This window comes from Ovis canadensis, chromosome 14 (genome assembly GCF_042477335.2).
Source record: "Ovis canadensis isolate MfBH-ARS-UI-01 breed Bighorn chromosome 14, ARS-UI_OviCan_v2, whole genome shotgun sequence".
NCBI classification, from domain to species: domain Eukaryota; kingdom Metazoa; phylum Chordata; class Mammalia; order Artiodactyla; family Bovidae; genus Ovis; species Ovis canadensis.
In genome coordinates, this window is record NC_091258.1 from 74566354 (window position 1) to 74585157 (window position 18804).

Consider the following 18804-nt stretch of genomic DNA (forward strand, 5'->3'; position numbering starts at 1 on the left):
AATTTAAGAACACTGTACATTCTGTGACTTGTATATTTGCAAACTGTATACTTGTCTTAATTCCTCTATTTTTCTAAAAAATCTCTTTTGATTCTTTGATCTCGACATTGTCTGTGGTTGCCAGCAGATTTCCAATGACCCTGGAAAGAGGGTCCCATGGCAAAGACTTGCCTCCCAGTTATTCACTAAATTACTCCGACGATCTAAGCAATTCATCAGATGGTTGATTCTTGGCATTTTGGGGTTAATAGCCATTTGCACCACTACTGCTGTCCCAGACATTGCTTTACAAACTTCAAACACAAAACTTTATTCACAGTTGGACTAAAGATGCTCATACTATTATATGAGTCACTCAGGTTGAGACAGATGAAAAAGTTCAAGATAAAACTCAGGAATTAAAAACAGCCATCCAATGGGTTGGAGATCAATTAATAGATTTACAAAAACAAGTATTATTAAATTGTGATTGGAATTCTACTCAATTTTGTATCACTTTTCTTCAGCTCAACCATAGTGCTTACAATTGGGAACAAATCAAATTTCGTTTGCAAGATATGCATAATAATGCTTCCTTAAATGTACAATTGTTGCAAAAGGAAATCCTTGAAACCTTTTCTAAGAGTCTACCCTCTTCCAACAATTTGGAAACCTTAGCTGAACAGCTAGCTGATCAATTATCTGGGCTAGACCCTCAAAGATGGTTTCAAGGCATAACACATAGTATTGGATCTGGAACTATAATGCTGATAATTATCCTGGTGATTGTATTTGTAATATACTGATGCCTTTCAACTAAAATTGTTCAAACTAAACAAACTCAATTGGTCAGGGCCTTTTTCACAAAAGTATCTACAGTCATCTCCAATTATGAAAAAATAAAAAAGGGGGAACTGTCAGGGGACGTTCAACTTTAAGGGATCCAATATGCTAGTTTCTTCTTTTGTGTGCCGTTTCTCAAGGACTCTCTATTCCTTACCAGTTCTTGGAAAACCGGAATGAGCAGAGCTGCAGGCAATTCTCAGGATTGAGGTCATGAGAAAGGGCACCTGCTTGGATTTCTTTCAGTGACTCCATTCCGTGACTTTTTACTTAAAGGTAATCTATTCAGTTATGCCCCTCTTTCTCAGGATATGGAATGCTTTCTGGCCCTTTCAAGATTGCTATTTGCTTGGCTTTGTTTTTGCTCAATTTTTTTTTTTTTTACTGCCTAAAGCTGCCTTGTTTGAAGATATACTAAACATGCGTTTCTGCAAATAAAGCAACCCTGTTTGACTCTAGACTTGGGTCCCCTGCATCCTTCTCATCGACTCCAGTCCCCAGGTCCTGGTCTACAAAGACCATGACAGCTCTGTCTTCAATTTCCACAAATAAGAGTAACTCTTCTTTAATCACACATACAACAGTTATTTCTATCCAATGGAGAACATGACTCTTTTCCTATGCATCATTCCTAGCACACCATCAGTCCCTGGTAACTGTCCCTCTCCTCCTACGAAAAGCCCAGTCCTTTGAAACATCTTGCCTATTCTGTTCAAGGTCAGCTGGTAGAACATTATGTTTTATAATAGGCTGGACTATGTACGGAAGGGCTTCCTGATCCTACTGACCATGAGTCATGTCCTAGTTTTACGTTATTTTCCGCCCTCCCTGTTGCTAATTCACACACACTATTGAATTTCGTAATTCAGGCTGTGTGTTTTTCCAGGAAACACAGATGTGAATGAATCATATCTAATGAAGTTGGCCCCTTCATCTCACTGATTCCTTCCCAGAGACCATCATGAAATGCATGTAGCAAATGTGTTTGATCAATGTATCACCAAAGCCAAGCTCTTAAGAGCTCACACACAACAGCCCAATAAACTGAGAGACTACTTGTCAGGCAAGGAATAGTGACTTTATTCAGAAAGCCAGGAGACCAAAAAGATGGTGGACTACTGTCCCAAAGAATCACCTTTGTTGAGTTATAATTCGGGTTTCTTTTACATGAAAAGATCTCTATAGCTTCTCTCCAAATATGGACTTACTGCTGAGGCTGAGTACCTGAACTAAAGTCATCAGAGAATACATATAGTGAAAAAGGTAAAGGATTTGCCACAACCGCTCAGTCTGGGAAGTATGGCTCCACTATGTCCCAGTCTTGTGACTTTTGGGTAAGATCCTTGCCACACACATTACATTGCTGTGTGTTTTCTCCAGGATAAATACTCTGATACTACTGGTGAAATGTGAGCTGTGAGGATAGGGTTTGTTTCCCTCCCCCCACACACTTAAATTGGTGAGGAATCTTTCTAGAATGAATTCATGTTCTAAAGACCTAATAAATACATATATATCTCAGTTCTATCCAGTATGAATTTTCTCATGAAGCCTAAGATGTTGCCACACTCATGATATTTGTATGGTTTCTCAGTAGGATGAACTCTCTCACCAACAGTAGGCTGTGAATTTTGTAAACTTTGAATTTTGAAGACTTTTACCATATTCATACCATTCACATACGTTTCTCTCATGTATGGATTTTCTGATGTTTAGTGAGTGCTGAGACCTGAGTAAAGGATTTTCCACACTTGAAACATTTGAAAGCTTTCTCTATATGTATTGTGCAATGACTTGTAAGGTGTGAATTTTGACTGAAGGACTTGCCACACTCATCACATCTGAAAGGTCTCTCTCCAGTATGAATTCTCCAATGAAGTTGAAGATGTGGTTTTTGACCAGAGACTCTTCCACACTCATCACATTTGTAAGGTTTCTCTCCAGTATGAAATCTCATATGACTTATGAAATGTGAAGGTTGACTAAAGTGCTTGCCACACTCATTACATTTGTAAGGTTTCTGTCCAGTATGAACCCTCTGATGACCAGCAAGGTGTGCATTTCGGCTGAAGACTTTGTCACATATATCACATTTAAATAATTTATTTCCTGTATGAATTTTCTGATGTCTCCTGAGGTGTGAGCTCTCAGTAAAGGCCTTGCCACATTCATCACATTTATAAGGTTTGTCACCAGTATGAACTGTCTGATGACTTAAAAGGATTGACTTTACATGAAATGCCTTGCCACACTCATAACATTTGTAAGGTTTCTCTCCAGTATGAATTGTTTTATGCCTTACAAGGATTGACTTTACACAAAAGGCCTTGCCACACTCATCACATTTGTAAGGTTTCTCTCCAGTATGAAATCTCTTATGACTTATGAACTGTGAAGGCTGACTAAAGTGCTTGCCACACTCATCACATTTGTAAGGTTTCTGTCCAGTATGAACTGTCTGATGACTTAAAAGGATTGACTTTACACGAAAGGTCTTGCCACACTTATCACATTTGTAAGGTTTCTCACCAGTATGAACTGTCTGATGACTTAAAAGGAAGGCTTTAACACGAAAGGTCTTGCCACACTCATCACATTTGTAAGGTTTCTCTCCAGTATGAACTGTCTGATGCCTTAAAAGCGTTGACTTTTGACGAAAGGCCATGCCACACTCATCACATTTGTAAGGTTTCTCACCAGTATGAACTGTCTGATGACTTAAAAGGAAGGTTTTAACACGAAAGGCCTTGCCACACTCATCACATCTGTAAGGTTTCTCTCCAGTATGAAGTCTCTTATGACTTATTAACTGTGAAGAGTGACTATAGTGCTTGCCACACTCGTTACATTTGTAAGGTTTCTCTCCAGTATGAACCCTCTGATGAACAGCAAGGTTTGCATTTCGGCTGAAGACTTTGTCACATATATCACATTTAAATAATTTTTTTCCTATATGAATTTTCTTATGTCTCCTGAGGTTTGAGCTGTGAGTAAAGGCCTTGCCACACTCATCACATTTGTAAGGTTTCTCTCCAGTATGAACTGTCTGATGAATTAAAAGGGTTGACTTTACACGAAAGGCCTTGCCACACTCATCACATTTGTAAGGTTTCTCTCCAGTATGAACCCTCTGATGACCAGCAAGGTGTGCATTTCGGCTGAAGACTTTGTCACATATATCACATTTAAATAATTTCTTTCCTATATGAATTTTCTTATGTCTCCTGAGGTTTGACCTGTGAGTAAAGGCCTTGCCACACTCATCACATTTGTAAGGTTTCTCTCCAGTATGTAATCTCTTATGACATCTGAACTGTGAAGGTTGCCTAAAGTGCTTGCCACACTCATCACATCTGTAAGGTTTCTCTCCAGTATGAACCCTCTGATGACCAGCAAGGTTTGCATTTTGGCTGAAGACTTTGTCACATATATCACATTTAAATAATTTCTGTCCTGTATGAATTTTCTGATGTCTCCTGAGGTTTGAGCTGTCGGTAAAGGCCTTGCCACACTCATCACATTTGTAAGGTTTCTGTCCAGTATGAACTGTCTGATGACTTAAAAGGATTGACTTTACACGAAAGGCCTTGCCACACTCATCACATTTGTAAGGTTTCTCTCCAGTATGAATTTTCTGATGACTTAAAAGGATTGACTTTACATGAAAGGCCTTGCCACACTCATCACATTTGTAAGGTTTTTCCCTGTGTGCTTTGAGGTCTTGCGATACTACTGAAGGATTCATAAAATCATTCCCATATATATTAGAAACACTGGTTTGGACACAAGGAGGAATTCTTTGAACTGGTGAAAATGAGAAACTGTTGTTGACAGACCTCTCAACTTCATTATGTTCAGAAATTATCCCGCCAGTTTGAAATATCTGCAGTTTATCTTGAGACTTAAATCCAAGCCTGTTTCCAAAGGGCTTGATTCCTGCATTCTTTCCATCATGCAAATCTCTTCCATCAGGCACATTTCCATTAAAGCTTACAGGTGTCCCTTTGTAATTTCTTTTGTCATCTCCCCGCTGACACTCAAAGTCACACATATTTTCCTGACTTTCCCAAAGATGAAAATGTTTGATTTCACAGCTTTCAGGTCTTCCCGGCATCAATGTTTGGAATGTTTCTTGTTTATCACTGTTCGCTTTGGGTTGCAAATGCTTGATCACATATGTAGGAGAGATATCTACAAGATAAAAAGAACCACAGGTATCCTGCTCACAATAATTCAAAAATAAATCTTTCATGTTGAGTATATATTACACCAAAAGTAATACTTACACCAAGTTATGAAACACCACAATGATGACCTTAAGTTTTTAGAAATATTAAAGGAATAGAATTCTTAACTTAAGAAAGCATGGTAACATAAATTCAACATTAAGGTAGCCTAGTTTTAAAAACCATATGCCAAATACACTCACATTGGACAATCTTATGCCAACTCTCAAAAACAGAGTATTTTTCTACCAGGACCCTTAGGAACATATCGATCAACAGTTGTCTCAAATTGAAAAGAAAAATATTACGCTATCATTGTATTCTGCATACTTACTGTACATAAATAAATTCTAAACAATATATTATATATTGTAATAGTAAATAATCCAAAAGCAAGCTCACCCGATTAACTATACATAACTGTTGTTTACAATTGAAAACAAATGAGAAAATGAAGAATATGACTAAAACAATTTTTTGGAAACAACATAGTTTTCTAAATCTGCTATAGAACTATGTACCCAAAAAGAAAAGGCATTTTACAATGTTAACAAGTAGTATGTGTCAACTGTATTGCGAAATACATGCTAAAAGACCATCATCTGTAAATGACACATAAATTAAGACATAAAATAGTCACTAGTTTTCTAACAGCCAATAATCAAAGCAATCCCTACCTATGTTGTTGTTCAGTCGCTCAGTTGTGCCTGACTCTTTGCGACCCTGTGGACTGTAGCCCACCGGACTCCTCTGTCCATGGGATTTCCCAGGCAAGAATAATGGAGTGGGTTGCCATTTCCTTCTCCATGGGATCTTCTTGACTCAGGGATCAAACCTGCATCTTCTGCATTAGCAGGTGAATTCTTTACCACTGAGCCACCAAGGAAGGCTTCTCTCTAGCCATGCACTATTCTGAATTACCTGGTTTAATGGCACCAAAATATAATAAAAAGTGAGTGCTTTGGGTATTTATTGACTAGGGTCAGACACAATATTGCTGAAAAATGTTGCAAGTGAAAAGCATACAAGATATAATGTAGTTGAGGTTTGACAGACAACAAAATTCTGTAAAGCAATTATACTACAATTATGAAATTAATAAAATTTTTAAAAGATATAATGTAGATAATGTCATATCATAAAGAACATGACAGTACAGATATTACATTTTTTAAACAAAAGTAAATTTTGATTATTTACTATAAAACATGCACTACTGTAAGCCAACCAACAGCACTAATTTGCTTTGAAAGGCTTGAGGTAAATTAACATGTTTTTCTCTAATCAGAGCAGAAGACACACCCAATTGGTGCACAAAGTGGTAATAGAAACAGGATATGAATCTGAACCTACAGACTGAGAAAACTTATTTGTCAACATGACCACCCACTGAATGAATAGATTAGAAAACATTAAAAAAAAAAATACAAGGAACTTGGAAAAAAATATCAAGGCAGACACAAGACAGAAGTAGTCTGTTTAACTATTATTCAACCATCCCATCTAGATATGGGTTGTGAGTCATCATGGACGCACAGAGTGATTTAGGTCATGTCCTGAGAAACTTGTTCAATAAATGACCAGAGATTATCTTTACAGTGAGAGTATGTAAAAGGTGGAGGGATGTGGTAGGTAAGAACGATGTTTCCGTCCATATCAAGGTAGTATGTGAGGACTGGTCAGGACTAAGAAAGGGCCTGTGTGGAGCACAGGGTACACAGGTTTATGTCAGATATCAGCCTGTGACTGCCATGTCTTTGTGAAAATAACTGAGAGTGCAAACTAACATACTGACCTTAAAAGAAAAGAACTGGTTCAGCAAGTTCATGGGCATTATACTATGGGTATGGGACAGAAACGAGAGATTTTAAAAGTGACTGTGATATATGGAGAAAGCAGGATAATACCTGTTATACTATTTACAATGTAATGTATCCAACTGTGAATTTTGTAAGTTACAATGGAATGCTTATATTCAAGAAAAGCATATACAATATTCCAGGATATTGTGTAAGAATCTTATTAGCAGAAATCAGAAGGAAAATCCAGGAAAAGGCTATCTAAACCTGGGTTCCTCTGCCAAGTATGATTAACCTCTCTATTGGATACTTATTTCATTTCTTCTTCCACACATGCTCATCTCAAGATCGAAGGGTATCAAAGGAGGGATTGAAACTGACTCTGGAGGACGTTCCCAGTTACAAAAGCCTTTCTGAGGCATCCAACACCTTTTTGTAGAAAAAGGCTTTATTCTCCTAGACCTCCCCTGAGCCCAAAAGAGCAGATTCAAACACTTACTAATACATAAAAGGATCATACCATGATCAAGTGGGATTTATTGCAGGGATGCAAGATTTCTCAATATCCAGAAGTTAATCACTATGATACACCACAGTAACAGATGACTAAAAACCATATGATCACAATAGATGCAGAAGTTTCTCACAAAATTCAAGTGCCATTTATGATAAAAGCCCTTCAGAAAGTCAGCACAGATGGACCCTGCCTCAACATAATTAAGACTGTATATGTCAAACACATAGCTAACATCATACTCAACAAGGAAAAACTGAAAGCATTCCCCTTAACAACATGAATAAGACAAGAATGTTCACTATTGCCACTTTGACTGAACATATTTTTGGAAGTCCTAGCCACAACAATCAGAAAAGAAAAAGAAATAAAAGGAATTCAAGTGAAAAAACACAAGAAAGAAGTAAAACTGTCACTATGAGGCTACACACAGAAAATCCTGAAGATGCCACCAGATGACTACTAGACCTCATCAATGAACAGAGTAAACTTGCTGGATACAAAATATATAGAAAACTGCTGCATGTCTATACACTGATAATGATACATCAGAAAGTAAAATTAATAAAACAATCCCATTCACCATCTCAGAGAAAAGAATAAAATTCTAAGGAATAAACCTACCTATAAAGTCATAAGAACTGTATTCATGAAACTATAAGATGCTGATGACTGATAGCAAAGATGACACGAACAGATGGAAACATATACTATGTTCTTGGATTGAAAGAAGTAACACTGTCAAAATGACCATACTATCCAAGGCAATCTGCATATTCAATGCAACCCTTATCAAATCAACAATGACATATTTCACAAAACAAAGGAAAACTTAATTTGTACCAAAATACAAAAGACTTTGATATCTAAATCGATCTTGAGAAGGAAGAACAGAGCTGGAGGAATCATGTTCCCTGAGTTCAGACCATACTACAAACTTACAGCCATTAAAGTGAAAGTGAAGTCGATCAGTGGTGTCCGACTCTGGGACCCCATGAACTGTAGCCTACCAGGTTCCTCTGTCCATGGGATTTTCCAGGCAAGAATACTGAAGTGGGTTGCCATTTCCTTCTCCAGAGATCTTCCTGACCCAGGGATTGAACCTGGGTCTCCTGCATTGTAGGCAGACGCTTTACCGTCTGAGCCACCAGGGAAGTCGTGTGATGATGGCACAAAACAGAAACACAGATCAGTAGAACAGGACAGAAAACCCAGAAACAAATCAATTTACTTATAGTCAATTATTCTATTAAAAAAAAAAAGGAGGAAAGAAGATAGAATGAAGAAGTCTCTTTAATAAGTGACGCTGGGAATAAATGGATAATTACATGAAAAAGAATGAAATTACAACATTCTCTAACACCACATACAAAAACAAACTCAAAATGTGTTAAACATCTAAATGCAAGACCAGATACGATAAAATTCATAGTGGAAAAAAATGCAAAACACTGACATAAATGTCAGCAAAATTTTTTGGATCTTAGAGTCATGGTAATAAAAGCAAAATCAAACAAATGAGACCTAATTAAATTTAAAACCTTTTTGCAAAACAAAGGAAACCAAACAAAGAACAAAAACACAACTTTTGGACTAGGAGACTATATATACAAATGATGCTACCTATAAGGGCTTTATCTCCAAAATATACAAACAGTTCATACAGCTTAATATAAAACAAACAACCCAATCAAAAACTGGGCAGAAGATCAAAACAGATATTTCTCCAAAGGAGACAAACAGATGACCAATAGTCACCTGAAAAGATGTTTGATGTCTCTACCTAGGAGAGAAATACAAATCAAAACCACAAAAATGTATCACCTCACACTGGTCAGAATGACCACCATCAAAAAGCCTACAAACAATGAATGCTTGAGAGGGTGTGGAGAAACGAGAACCCTCCTACACTGTTGGAAGGAACATAAATTGGTACTGCCACTTTGGAGGATAGCATGGAGGTTCCATAAAGAACTAAAACTAGAGCTATCACATGAACCAGCAATTCTAATCTTGGGCATATATCCAGAAAGGATGAAAACTAATTCAAAATGATACATGCACCCCAATGTTTTAGTAGCACTATTTACATGAGGCAAAACATGGCAGCAACCTAAATGTTCACTGACAGACAAAGGGATACAGAATATGTGGTACATACATACAAGGGAATATTGTGAAGTGAAAGTAGCTCAGCCGTGTCCAACTCTTTAAGACTCCATGGCCTGCAGCCTGCCAGACTGCTCTGTCCATGAAATTCTCCAAGAAAGAACACTGGAGTGGGTTGCCACTTCCACAGCATAAAACACAATGGAGTAATGCCTTTTGCAGCAATACAGACAGACTTAGCGATTATTCTAAATGAAATCAGACAGAGAAAGACAAATATCATAGGATATTACATGTTGAACTGAAACAAATGATACAAATGCACTTATTCACAAAATAAACTCCCCAGCATAAAAAACAACCTTATGGTTACCAAAGGGAATACTGCAGGATGGTGGCTGGGGCAGGAAAGGGAGAGATAAATGAGGAGTCTGAATATACACAAACTAATATATATATAAAATAGATAAACAAGAAACCTACAATATAGCTCAGGGAACTATATTAAGTATCTTGTAAACTGCTGTATACCTGAAACACAACATTGTAAATTAACTATACCTAAAAAGTGGAGAAGAAAATGGCAACCCACTCCAGAGTTCTTGCCTGGAGAATCCCAGGGACAGAGGAGCCTGGTGGGCTGCCGTCTGTGGGGTCGCACAGTCAGACACGACTGACGCGACTTAGCAGCAGCATACCTAAAAAGAAAGGTTAAAACAAAAACAAAAACACCTCTTCTGGAGATGTTCAAACAATGTTTCACAAGGGTTTAAAAATGACTAAATGTTGGAAGCAGTCTATGAAACAAGACATGTTGACAAAACTGAATACCCACCAACAAAAGAATTTACTTGAAATATTATCTAACTCTATAGACAAAAATGAACTCAAAATGGTTTAAAGACCTAAACCTCAGTCCCAAATGTATAAAACTCCTAGATGTAAACATGTAGGAAATCTTTCTGGAAATTGGACCCACAAATGATTTACCAGATGTAACAACAAAAGCACAGGCCACAAAATAAAACCAGATATTAATAATTTGAACTATATCAAAATTATAAACTATAGCCATGAAATCAAAAGATGCTTACTCCTTGGAAGGAAAGTCATGACCAACCTAGATAGCATATTGAAAAGCAGAGACATTAACATTACTTTGCCAAAAAAGGTTCCTTCTAGTCAAGGCTATGGTTTTTCCAGTGGTCAAGTATGGATGTGAGAGTTGGACTGTGAAGAAAGCTGAGTGCCAAAGAATTGATGGTTTTGACCTGTGGTGTTGGGGAAGACTCTTGAGAGTCCCTTGGACTGCAAGGAGATCCAGCCAGTCCGTTCTGAAGGAGATCATCCCTCGGATTTCTTTGGAAGGACTGATGCTGAAGCTGAAACTCCAATACTTTGGCCACCTCAGGCGAAGAGTTGATTCATCGGAAAAGACTCTGATGCTGGGAGGGATTGGGGGCAGGAAGAGAAGGGGACGACAGAGCTGAAATGGCCGGATGGCATCACTGACTCAATGGACGAGTTTGAGTAAACTCTAGGGGTTGGTGATGGACAGGGAAGCCTGGCGTGCTGCGATTCATGGGGTTGCAAAAAGTCGGACACGACTGAGGAACTGAACTGAACTGCATTAAAGTGCAGTGAGTTTGAAAAGACAATTAACAGTAAAAGAGAAAATATGTGGAAATCATACATCTGATAGTGAGTACAAAGAATATATAAAGAATTTTAAGAGGGACTGAGATCACCAGTTCCACCATAGGTACCATTCCCCAATCAACCATCCAACGCATTGCAAATACAAAACAGAAACACTAAGAGTAACACAGAAATTTGAACTCAATGATAAAATGAAAAAAAAATACTTACAATGCACAGAACAACAGTGCAGCCAATAGCCCCATAGATATGAGAATGTGAACTGGGACAAAGTTGTCCTGGGATAAATTCCCATACCATTTACAGAGGCTAAAATATATGGTCCTTGATATACAGGAACAACACTGTCATGGTGCCCTTGACAAAGTCTCCAAATCCAGAAAAAATGTGGAAAGATGTAACAGGCTCTTGTGATACTTTCTCTCTCATAATCTTAGAACATACTGACCATTCTACTGGATAGCTTCAAGTGGTGAGTTTGTGCAGAGCAAGAAAATAACATTAGGACTAGTGTCTGCTAGTAAATCCACTCCACAGAGACTCAGCAGAGGCTGCCAATTAAACATAGGTGGATTATCACAGCAAGGAAAAACCAGATAAACTTTCAGACCCTCAGGAATATATTTCAAATAAATTTAAGAGGTAAAATGATACAAAGTAAGGAGAATGGAACATCGGGAACAGCTGACATTCCCAGACTGGGTAGAACAGCACAAGAGTAAAAATAATACAACATGAAGGTCAGACATTAGAGGATCTTGAGATGAGACCATGCGCTCGACCTACAGACGGCAAGGTAAGAGTCCGTGAGATTCACATATGCTCCCCTCATAGGATCTAGGATCAAAAAGACAATCTCTCTACCCACTCTCCTTACATTTTCCTAAGTAACAACCACAGAGGATCCAATCCACCAGCTGTCCCACTCCTAAACAGAAAAAAACAGCCCTTTGGGATACTCGTTCTTTATACATTCTATTTTTCACTACTTTTACATCACTCCCCACTGTCCAGAGCTTTTTCTCATGCTCCAATGTGAAGATAATATTCAGATCAGAAACAGAAATTCTGGGACTCCCCTGGTGATCCAGTGGTTAACACTCTGCACTTCCAATGCAGGGGGTGCAGGTTTGATTCTTAGTCAGGGAACTAAGATCCCACCTGCAGAATGGTAGAGCCAAAAAAAAAAGCAAGCAAAAACAAACAATAAGAAGTAGATATTCAGGGTTATCAGAAGAAACAAATCTAAAGAGCTGCGGATTTTTTTAAACACTGAGCCAAAAGTCAAAAGGCAGAAAATAGGAAATCAGGTTTTTTGGTGTTTTTTTTTTTTAACATTTGCCAGTGAGCTTTGTACATAATTAAGCTCTAGGACAACCTCAGATGTGACATGAAACAGACACAGCATCTGAAGAGGGTCAGTTTAACCTTGTGAAGCTGTGTCATGCCCCAGTCACCAGAACTCTCAGATGAAAGACATCAGGGCCTCCCAAGGGGCACACAGGGAAAATGCAGATACCCAAGGGTAGCTCTGGAAGGAAGTCATCCTCACCCACACACAGCAGGTTCCTGTAGGTCTCCAGCATCACATCCCTGTACAAGGCCCTCTGAGCAGGACCCAGGAATTCCCACTCCTCCTGAGTAAATTTGATGGCCACATCCTCAGAGGTCAGTCGTTCCTGAAATGAAACCACATGTCACCAAAAGGGCCATGAAAAGTTCTCATTTTCATGCAAAAGAGAAAGGGTGGTAAGGGGTACGGATTGACTTGGTTGTAGTATGTGTTCTAACAGATCCATGCAGGGGTATCTGGAGAAATTATGCATCTCTTAATTTTAATTTCTTATGTTTTTTCATATGGCGTTATGAGATCCTCCAATTAATATGGATTTTTCATCACTGTTCAAAATCCATGAAATATATTTGAATAAAGCTCAACACTGTTTTGGCTATACAGAAGTGTCAGATATTATGTTCTACCCAGTGAGTGCAACTCATTATCTCGATGAGGTACAGCATGAGTGGTGTCTTCAGAGATGACAAAGTCCACGGCACTTTTAACGGAAAGGTCAAAAGTTTCAGTTATGACGTTGATAACAGCAGCAAAGACCAAAAGTGTCTGAAGGCTTCCTGTTGCTCTAAATTACTGTAGTATTACTCTAAACATTAAATAAGTACTTTACAGGCAAGAACCTGTCATCAATATAATAGCTCATTAAAGAACGCTCTGTTCCCACCTTACAGAAGAAAAACTGTGTCACAGACACTCTGAGAAACTCGACTCAGATCAACAAGGTAAGAAATGTTACACGAAGCACCTGAACTCAGAGGCTTGGGCTCAGCAACTGAAGCTTAAGCATCTAACAGTTAAGTAATACAGAGAACATTGAAAGTCCTTTGACAGAGAGCTCCTAAAGAAAACTTGAAAGAAGTCCAAGGTGAGCCTCTTCCCTGCCGCTCTGTCTTCTCTGCAGGGGGAGCAGCTCTAGGGCCTCAGGCCTTCATCCCCTGAAAATGGACGCCTATGCCAAATTCGTCTCCACTCCCTCCCTGATCGGGACAACCTCCTCCCCCCTGTTGAGTGATCACTGTCCACAGTGGTGGTGAAGGACTGAAGACACTGACCCATGAGAGCCACAGCAGCTTGGCAGCCCCAGGTCCCCGAACCATCTCACTTATTCCTAGCCACAGCTTCCAAACCAGTGCCATTTCAAAGGACTCTGACACAGCAGCCAAGTTCCCTGGAGCTCGACCTGCCACAGAAGGGGTGGCTGGCCCACTGGGCTTGGCCCTCTCAAAGGCTATGGGGCTATTTTGCCTGATGATGGTCTAGCTCATCTTCACGATGTGAAGGAGCTGTTTCCACCTCCCATAGCTCTTTTTCCTGTGTCTATCCAGTATGTTCTCTTTCCTGTAACTCCTCAGGCAGCCTGGGGAAAGTGGTGGGCTCAGGGGTTGACAGAAGGAAAACAAATAAATATTGTATTAATATGAAAAAAAAAAAAAAAAGTCCAAGGTGAAGAATGTGGAATGGCATGAAAGGTCATTATACACGTGGATACAGAAACACAAGTGTTAGTAATTTGCTACGTAAAACACTAACATGATTGTTTAGAAAATTCCAAGGCCACAGATTATACTGATAACATACTTTCAACTGAAAAAAAAAGGTGATATGTAGTTTTTAAATCATGATGTCTTCTATCTAAACCACAAAGTTGCACATGCATGCATGCTTATCTATAAAAAATTAACTGACATGAGAGGATTCGTCTCTTGATTTTTTTGGGGGGACAATTTTATGTCATCCTTTTATTCACATGTATTTCAGCATCTTTCAGATGATAAAAATGTACCCTTTGTACTCAGCTGAGTTTGTCAACAGGATTCTATACTAGGCTACCAAAAGAAAACTTAAAAAAGAATACTTGAACTCAATTCATAATAAAATTACCATATACAAAAGTACAAATACAATTATATCCATTTAAATTTACATAGCAAGGCATCAACAGAAGGCAAAGACTTTCTTTGCTTTTTTTCCCATTAATAAAACAGTGATTTGAAATTAGAAGAGTCCTAAATTATGACAAAAAAAATTATCACAATAATAAAGTAAAAAAACTTCTTGGAGAATTAAAAATCATGGCAAAAAAAGAATATGGAAAAAATAAAGGTATTAAGCAAGACTATCTCAAGAAACATCATGATGGGAAGGAAACATTCAATACATTCCTTCTGAAATTACAGTGGCATGAAAGGAGCTGTCCAGGGTGCCTGTCTTTCGCCACCATATGATGTGCATGGGCAGGGGCCACCAGAAGAAGTAAGAGGAGGAAAACTACAGGGCAAGAGACACAGAGTTTGTCAGAGAGTTGAAACTGGTAGTACTCACAAACCTACGGACATGGAAAGGTGAAAAGTGAAAGGATAGAAAAAGACAGTCCATCCTAAAGAGAGCAGCGGAGACTGTTACATCAGACAAAGTAAACTGAAGAAAAAAAAGTGCAATGAGATAAATACTGTGTAATGATAAAACGGTCAATTTACCAAAAAGCTGTAACAAGTAAATATCTAAATATACATCTAACATTAGATATCTCAGAAAAATGAAGCAAACATTAAAGGAAAGGAAGACAGAAATAGCTGCACAGGAGTAGTACAAGATTTCAACGCCCAAGTTGAACAGGCATGCACAGATCACACGGCCCAAAAGCATAAAACACATGCATCTCAAGGACACATAAAACATGCTCTATGAGAGACCACATGTTAGGCCAAAATTAACCATTTTAAGAGACTGATACCATAAAAGTATGTCCCCTAACAACAATGAAATAAACAGAAGAAAAAAAGAAAATTCCCCAAATGTGGACATTAAACAACTCACTCTTACACCACAAATGGGTCTAAGAAAAAAATTACATGGAAATTTTTAAATACATGGATGAAAACGAAAAGACAACATTACAAAATTTATAACACACAGAGAAGACTGTACTAAAAGAAAACTCTGAACTGTTAAATGTTTACAGCAAAAAAGAGAAAACATCTTAATCTGAAATCTATTTTTAGACCTCTAGGACGCAGAACACGGAAAGCTAAACTCAAGTTTAGCAGAAGGAAACAGGTAACTAAGAAAGATTAAACCAGAGATAAAATAGAAAGCAGAAAAATATAAAAATCAACAAACCAAGAGTTGATGTTATGAAAAAACTGTATAGGAAAACCCCAACCTAGACTAAGGAAAAGAGAAAAAAAGATTCAAATAACTAAAACCAGATATGAAACAGGACTGGTTACAACAGAGGTTAAAGGAAGTTTCTAGGAAGTACTATAATCAATAAAAAGATCTTCACGACCAAGATAATCACGATGGTGTGATCACTCATCTAGAGCCAGACATCCTGGAATGTGAAATGGGCCTTAGAAAGCATCACTACGAACAAAGCTAGTGGAGGTGATGGAATTCCAGTTGAGCTATTTCAAATCCTGAAAGATGATACTGTGAAAGTGCTGCACTCAATATGCCAGCAAATTTGGAAAACTCAGCAGTGGCCTCAGGACTGGAAAAGGTCAGTTTTCACTTCAATCCCAAAGAAAGGCAATGCCAAAGAATGCTCAAACTACCGCACAACTGCACTCATCTCACACGCTAGTAAAGTAATGCTCAAAATTATCCAAGCCGGCCTTCAGCAATACATGTACCGTGAACTTCCAGATATCCAAGCTGGTTTTAGAAAAGGCAGAGGAACCAGAGATCGAATTGCCAACATCTGCTGGATCATCGAAAAAGCAAGAGAGTTCCAGAAAAACATGTATTTCTGCTTTATTGACTATGCCAAAGTCTTTGACTGTGTGGATCACAAGAAACTGCGGAAAATTCTGAAAGAGATGGGAACCAGACCACCTGACCTGCCTCTTGAGAAACCTATATGGAGGTCAGGAAGCAACAGTTAGAACTGGACATGGAACAACAGACTGGTTCCAAATAGGAAAAGGTGTACGTCAAGGCTGTCTATTGTCACCCTGCTTATTTAACTTCTATGCAGAGTACATCATGAGAAACGCTGGGCTGGAAGAAGCACAAGCTGGAATCAAGATTGCCGGGAGAAATACCAAAAACCTCAGATATGCAGATGACACCAACCTTATGGCAGAAAGTGAAGAGGACGAAAGTGAAAAAGGAGAGTGAAAAAGTTGGCTTAAAGCTCAGCATTCAGAAAACGAAGATCATGGCACCGATCCCAACACTGCATTGGAAATGGATGGGGAAATAGTGGAAACAGTGTCAGACTTTATTTTGGGGGGCTCCAAAATCACTGCAGATGGTGACTGCAGCCATGAAATCAAAAGATGCTTACTGCTTAGAAGAAAGTTATGACCAACCTAGATAGCATATTAAAAAGCAGAGATATTACTTTGCCAACAAAGGTCCGTCTAGTCAAGGCTATGGTTTTTTCAGTGGTCATGTATGGATGTGAGAGTTGGACTGTGAAGAAAGCTGAGCGCCAAAGAATTGATGCTTTTGAACTGTGGTGTTGGAGAAGACTCTTGAGAGTCCCTTGGACTGCAAGGAGATTCAACCAGTCCATCCTAAAGGAGATCAGTCCTGGGTGTTCATTGGAAGGACTGATGCTAAAGCTGAAACTCCAATACTTTGGCCACCTCATGTGAAGAGTTGACTCACTGGAAAAGACCCTGATGCTGGGAGGGACTGAGGTCAGGAGGAGAAGGGGATGACAGAGGATGAGATGGCTGGATGGCATCACCGACTTGATGGACATGAGTTTGACTGAACTCCAGGAGTTGGTGATGGACAGGGAGGCTTGGTGTGCTGTGATTCATGGGGTCGCAAAGAGTCAGACACTACTTAGAGACTGAACTGAACTGACTGACTGATGACCAATAATGCCTATCAATGACAGTATATAGGAGATACTGGCAAATTCTCAGAAACATGCAAACTATTTTACTTATTAAGAAATAAAAAAATTGAGAAGTGTTGAAAGTGAAAGTGTTAGCCACTTAGTTGTGTCTGAATCTTTGTGACCTCATGGACTGTAGCCCACAAGGCTCCTCTGTCCATGGAATTTCTCCAGACAAGAAGACTGGACTAGACAGCCATTGCTTTCCCCAGGGAATCTTCCAACCCAGGGACAGAATCTGGGTGTCCCTCACTGCAGGCATATTCTCTATGATTTGAGTCACTAGGTAAGCCCATTATAGCTAGAGAGATTTAAAAAGTAGTCAGAAACCTCTAAGAAAAATACAGGATCAAATTCTACCAAACATTTACAGAAGAATTACCACCAATCCTGCTAATTCTATGCAGCAAGCATGATTGTAATAGTTTGATGATTTCCCAAAGACACAAGAAAGGAAAACTGGAAACCAATACCACTGAAGAATACTGATGCAAAATTAAAATACTTGCAAACCAACTTCAACACATATTAAAAAGATCTGGAGAAACAGACACAGAGAACGGATGGAGGGGGGAGGGGAGGAAGGAGAGGGCGAGAAGAGAGCCAATGCGAATTTGCTGAATGACTCAGGCAACTCAGAGGGGCTCTCTAACAACCTACAGGGGTGGGATACAGAGGAAGATGGGAGGGAGGGGACATATGTATACCTATGGCTGATTCATGTCGGTATTTGGCAGAAAACAACAACTTTTGTAAAGCAATAACCCTTCAATTAAAATAATTTAGATAAATAAATAAAAAGATCTGACATCATGACCAAGTGGATTTTATTCACATAAGGCAAGGAGAAGTCAACATATAAAAATCAATTAATATGACACACTACATTAACAGATTAAAGGGAAAAAAACCAGGATCATCTAGATGCAGAAAAAAATCAGTTATCTTCCTTCCCACATGACAAAGTTTCATAGGTAAAAATCATAAACATTACAAAAGAAACATGCTATATCAAAAGTGATTCTTTAATAACCACACAAAGGATCAATCACCCAATTAACTCATTATCAAAACTGCCATGGCAATCTTTGTAGAAGTAGGATAAAACATGGTGAAAGTCACAGAACTATTCAAAGAGCAAACAGCAAAACTCTTGAAGAAAGAAGATGGAGGTCTTTCTATTTCAAAACATATTACAAGGTAATCAAGGTGATGTGCTACTGGTATAAAAACAGACAAAGAAACCA

At 38.6% G+C, this 18804-nt stretch overlaps 1 protein-coding gene and 1 non-coding gene across 11 annotated transcripts in view; both read right to left on the reverse strand.

The window, feature by feature from the left end:
• Positions 1-1878: 1878 nt before the first annotated feature.
• LOC138419231 (zinc finger protein 665-like) overlaps positions 1879-18804 on the reverse strand; it is a 33071-nt gene continuing 16145 nt past the window's right edge. For 9 of the 10 annotated variants that reach the window (XM_069551794.1, XM_069551799.1, XM_069551797.1 and 6 more), the window contains 2 exons: positions 12682-12808; positions 1879-5013 (listed from right to left, as the gene is read on the reverse strand). In XM_069551794.1, coding sequence (XP_069407895.1) covers positions 2513-5013; positions 12682-12808 — 2628 coding nt within the window. In that variant the 3' untranslated portion in view covers positions 1879-2512. Of the gene's footprint in view, positions 5014-5725; positions 5970-12681; positions 12809-18804 lie in introns of those variants that run through there. The other variant, XM_069551802.1, reaches the window with a different exon arrangement.
• Positions 8443-8515, reverse strand: TRNAC-ACA (transfer RNA cysteine (anticodon ACA)). The gene has a single exon. It is a non-coding gene; the product is annotated as a tRNA-Cys (tRNA).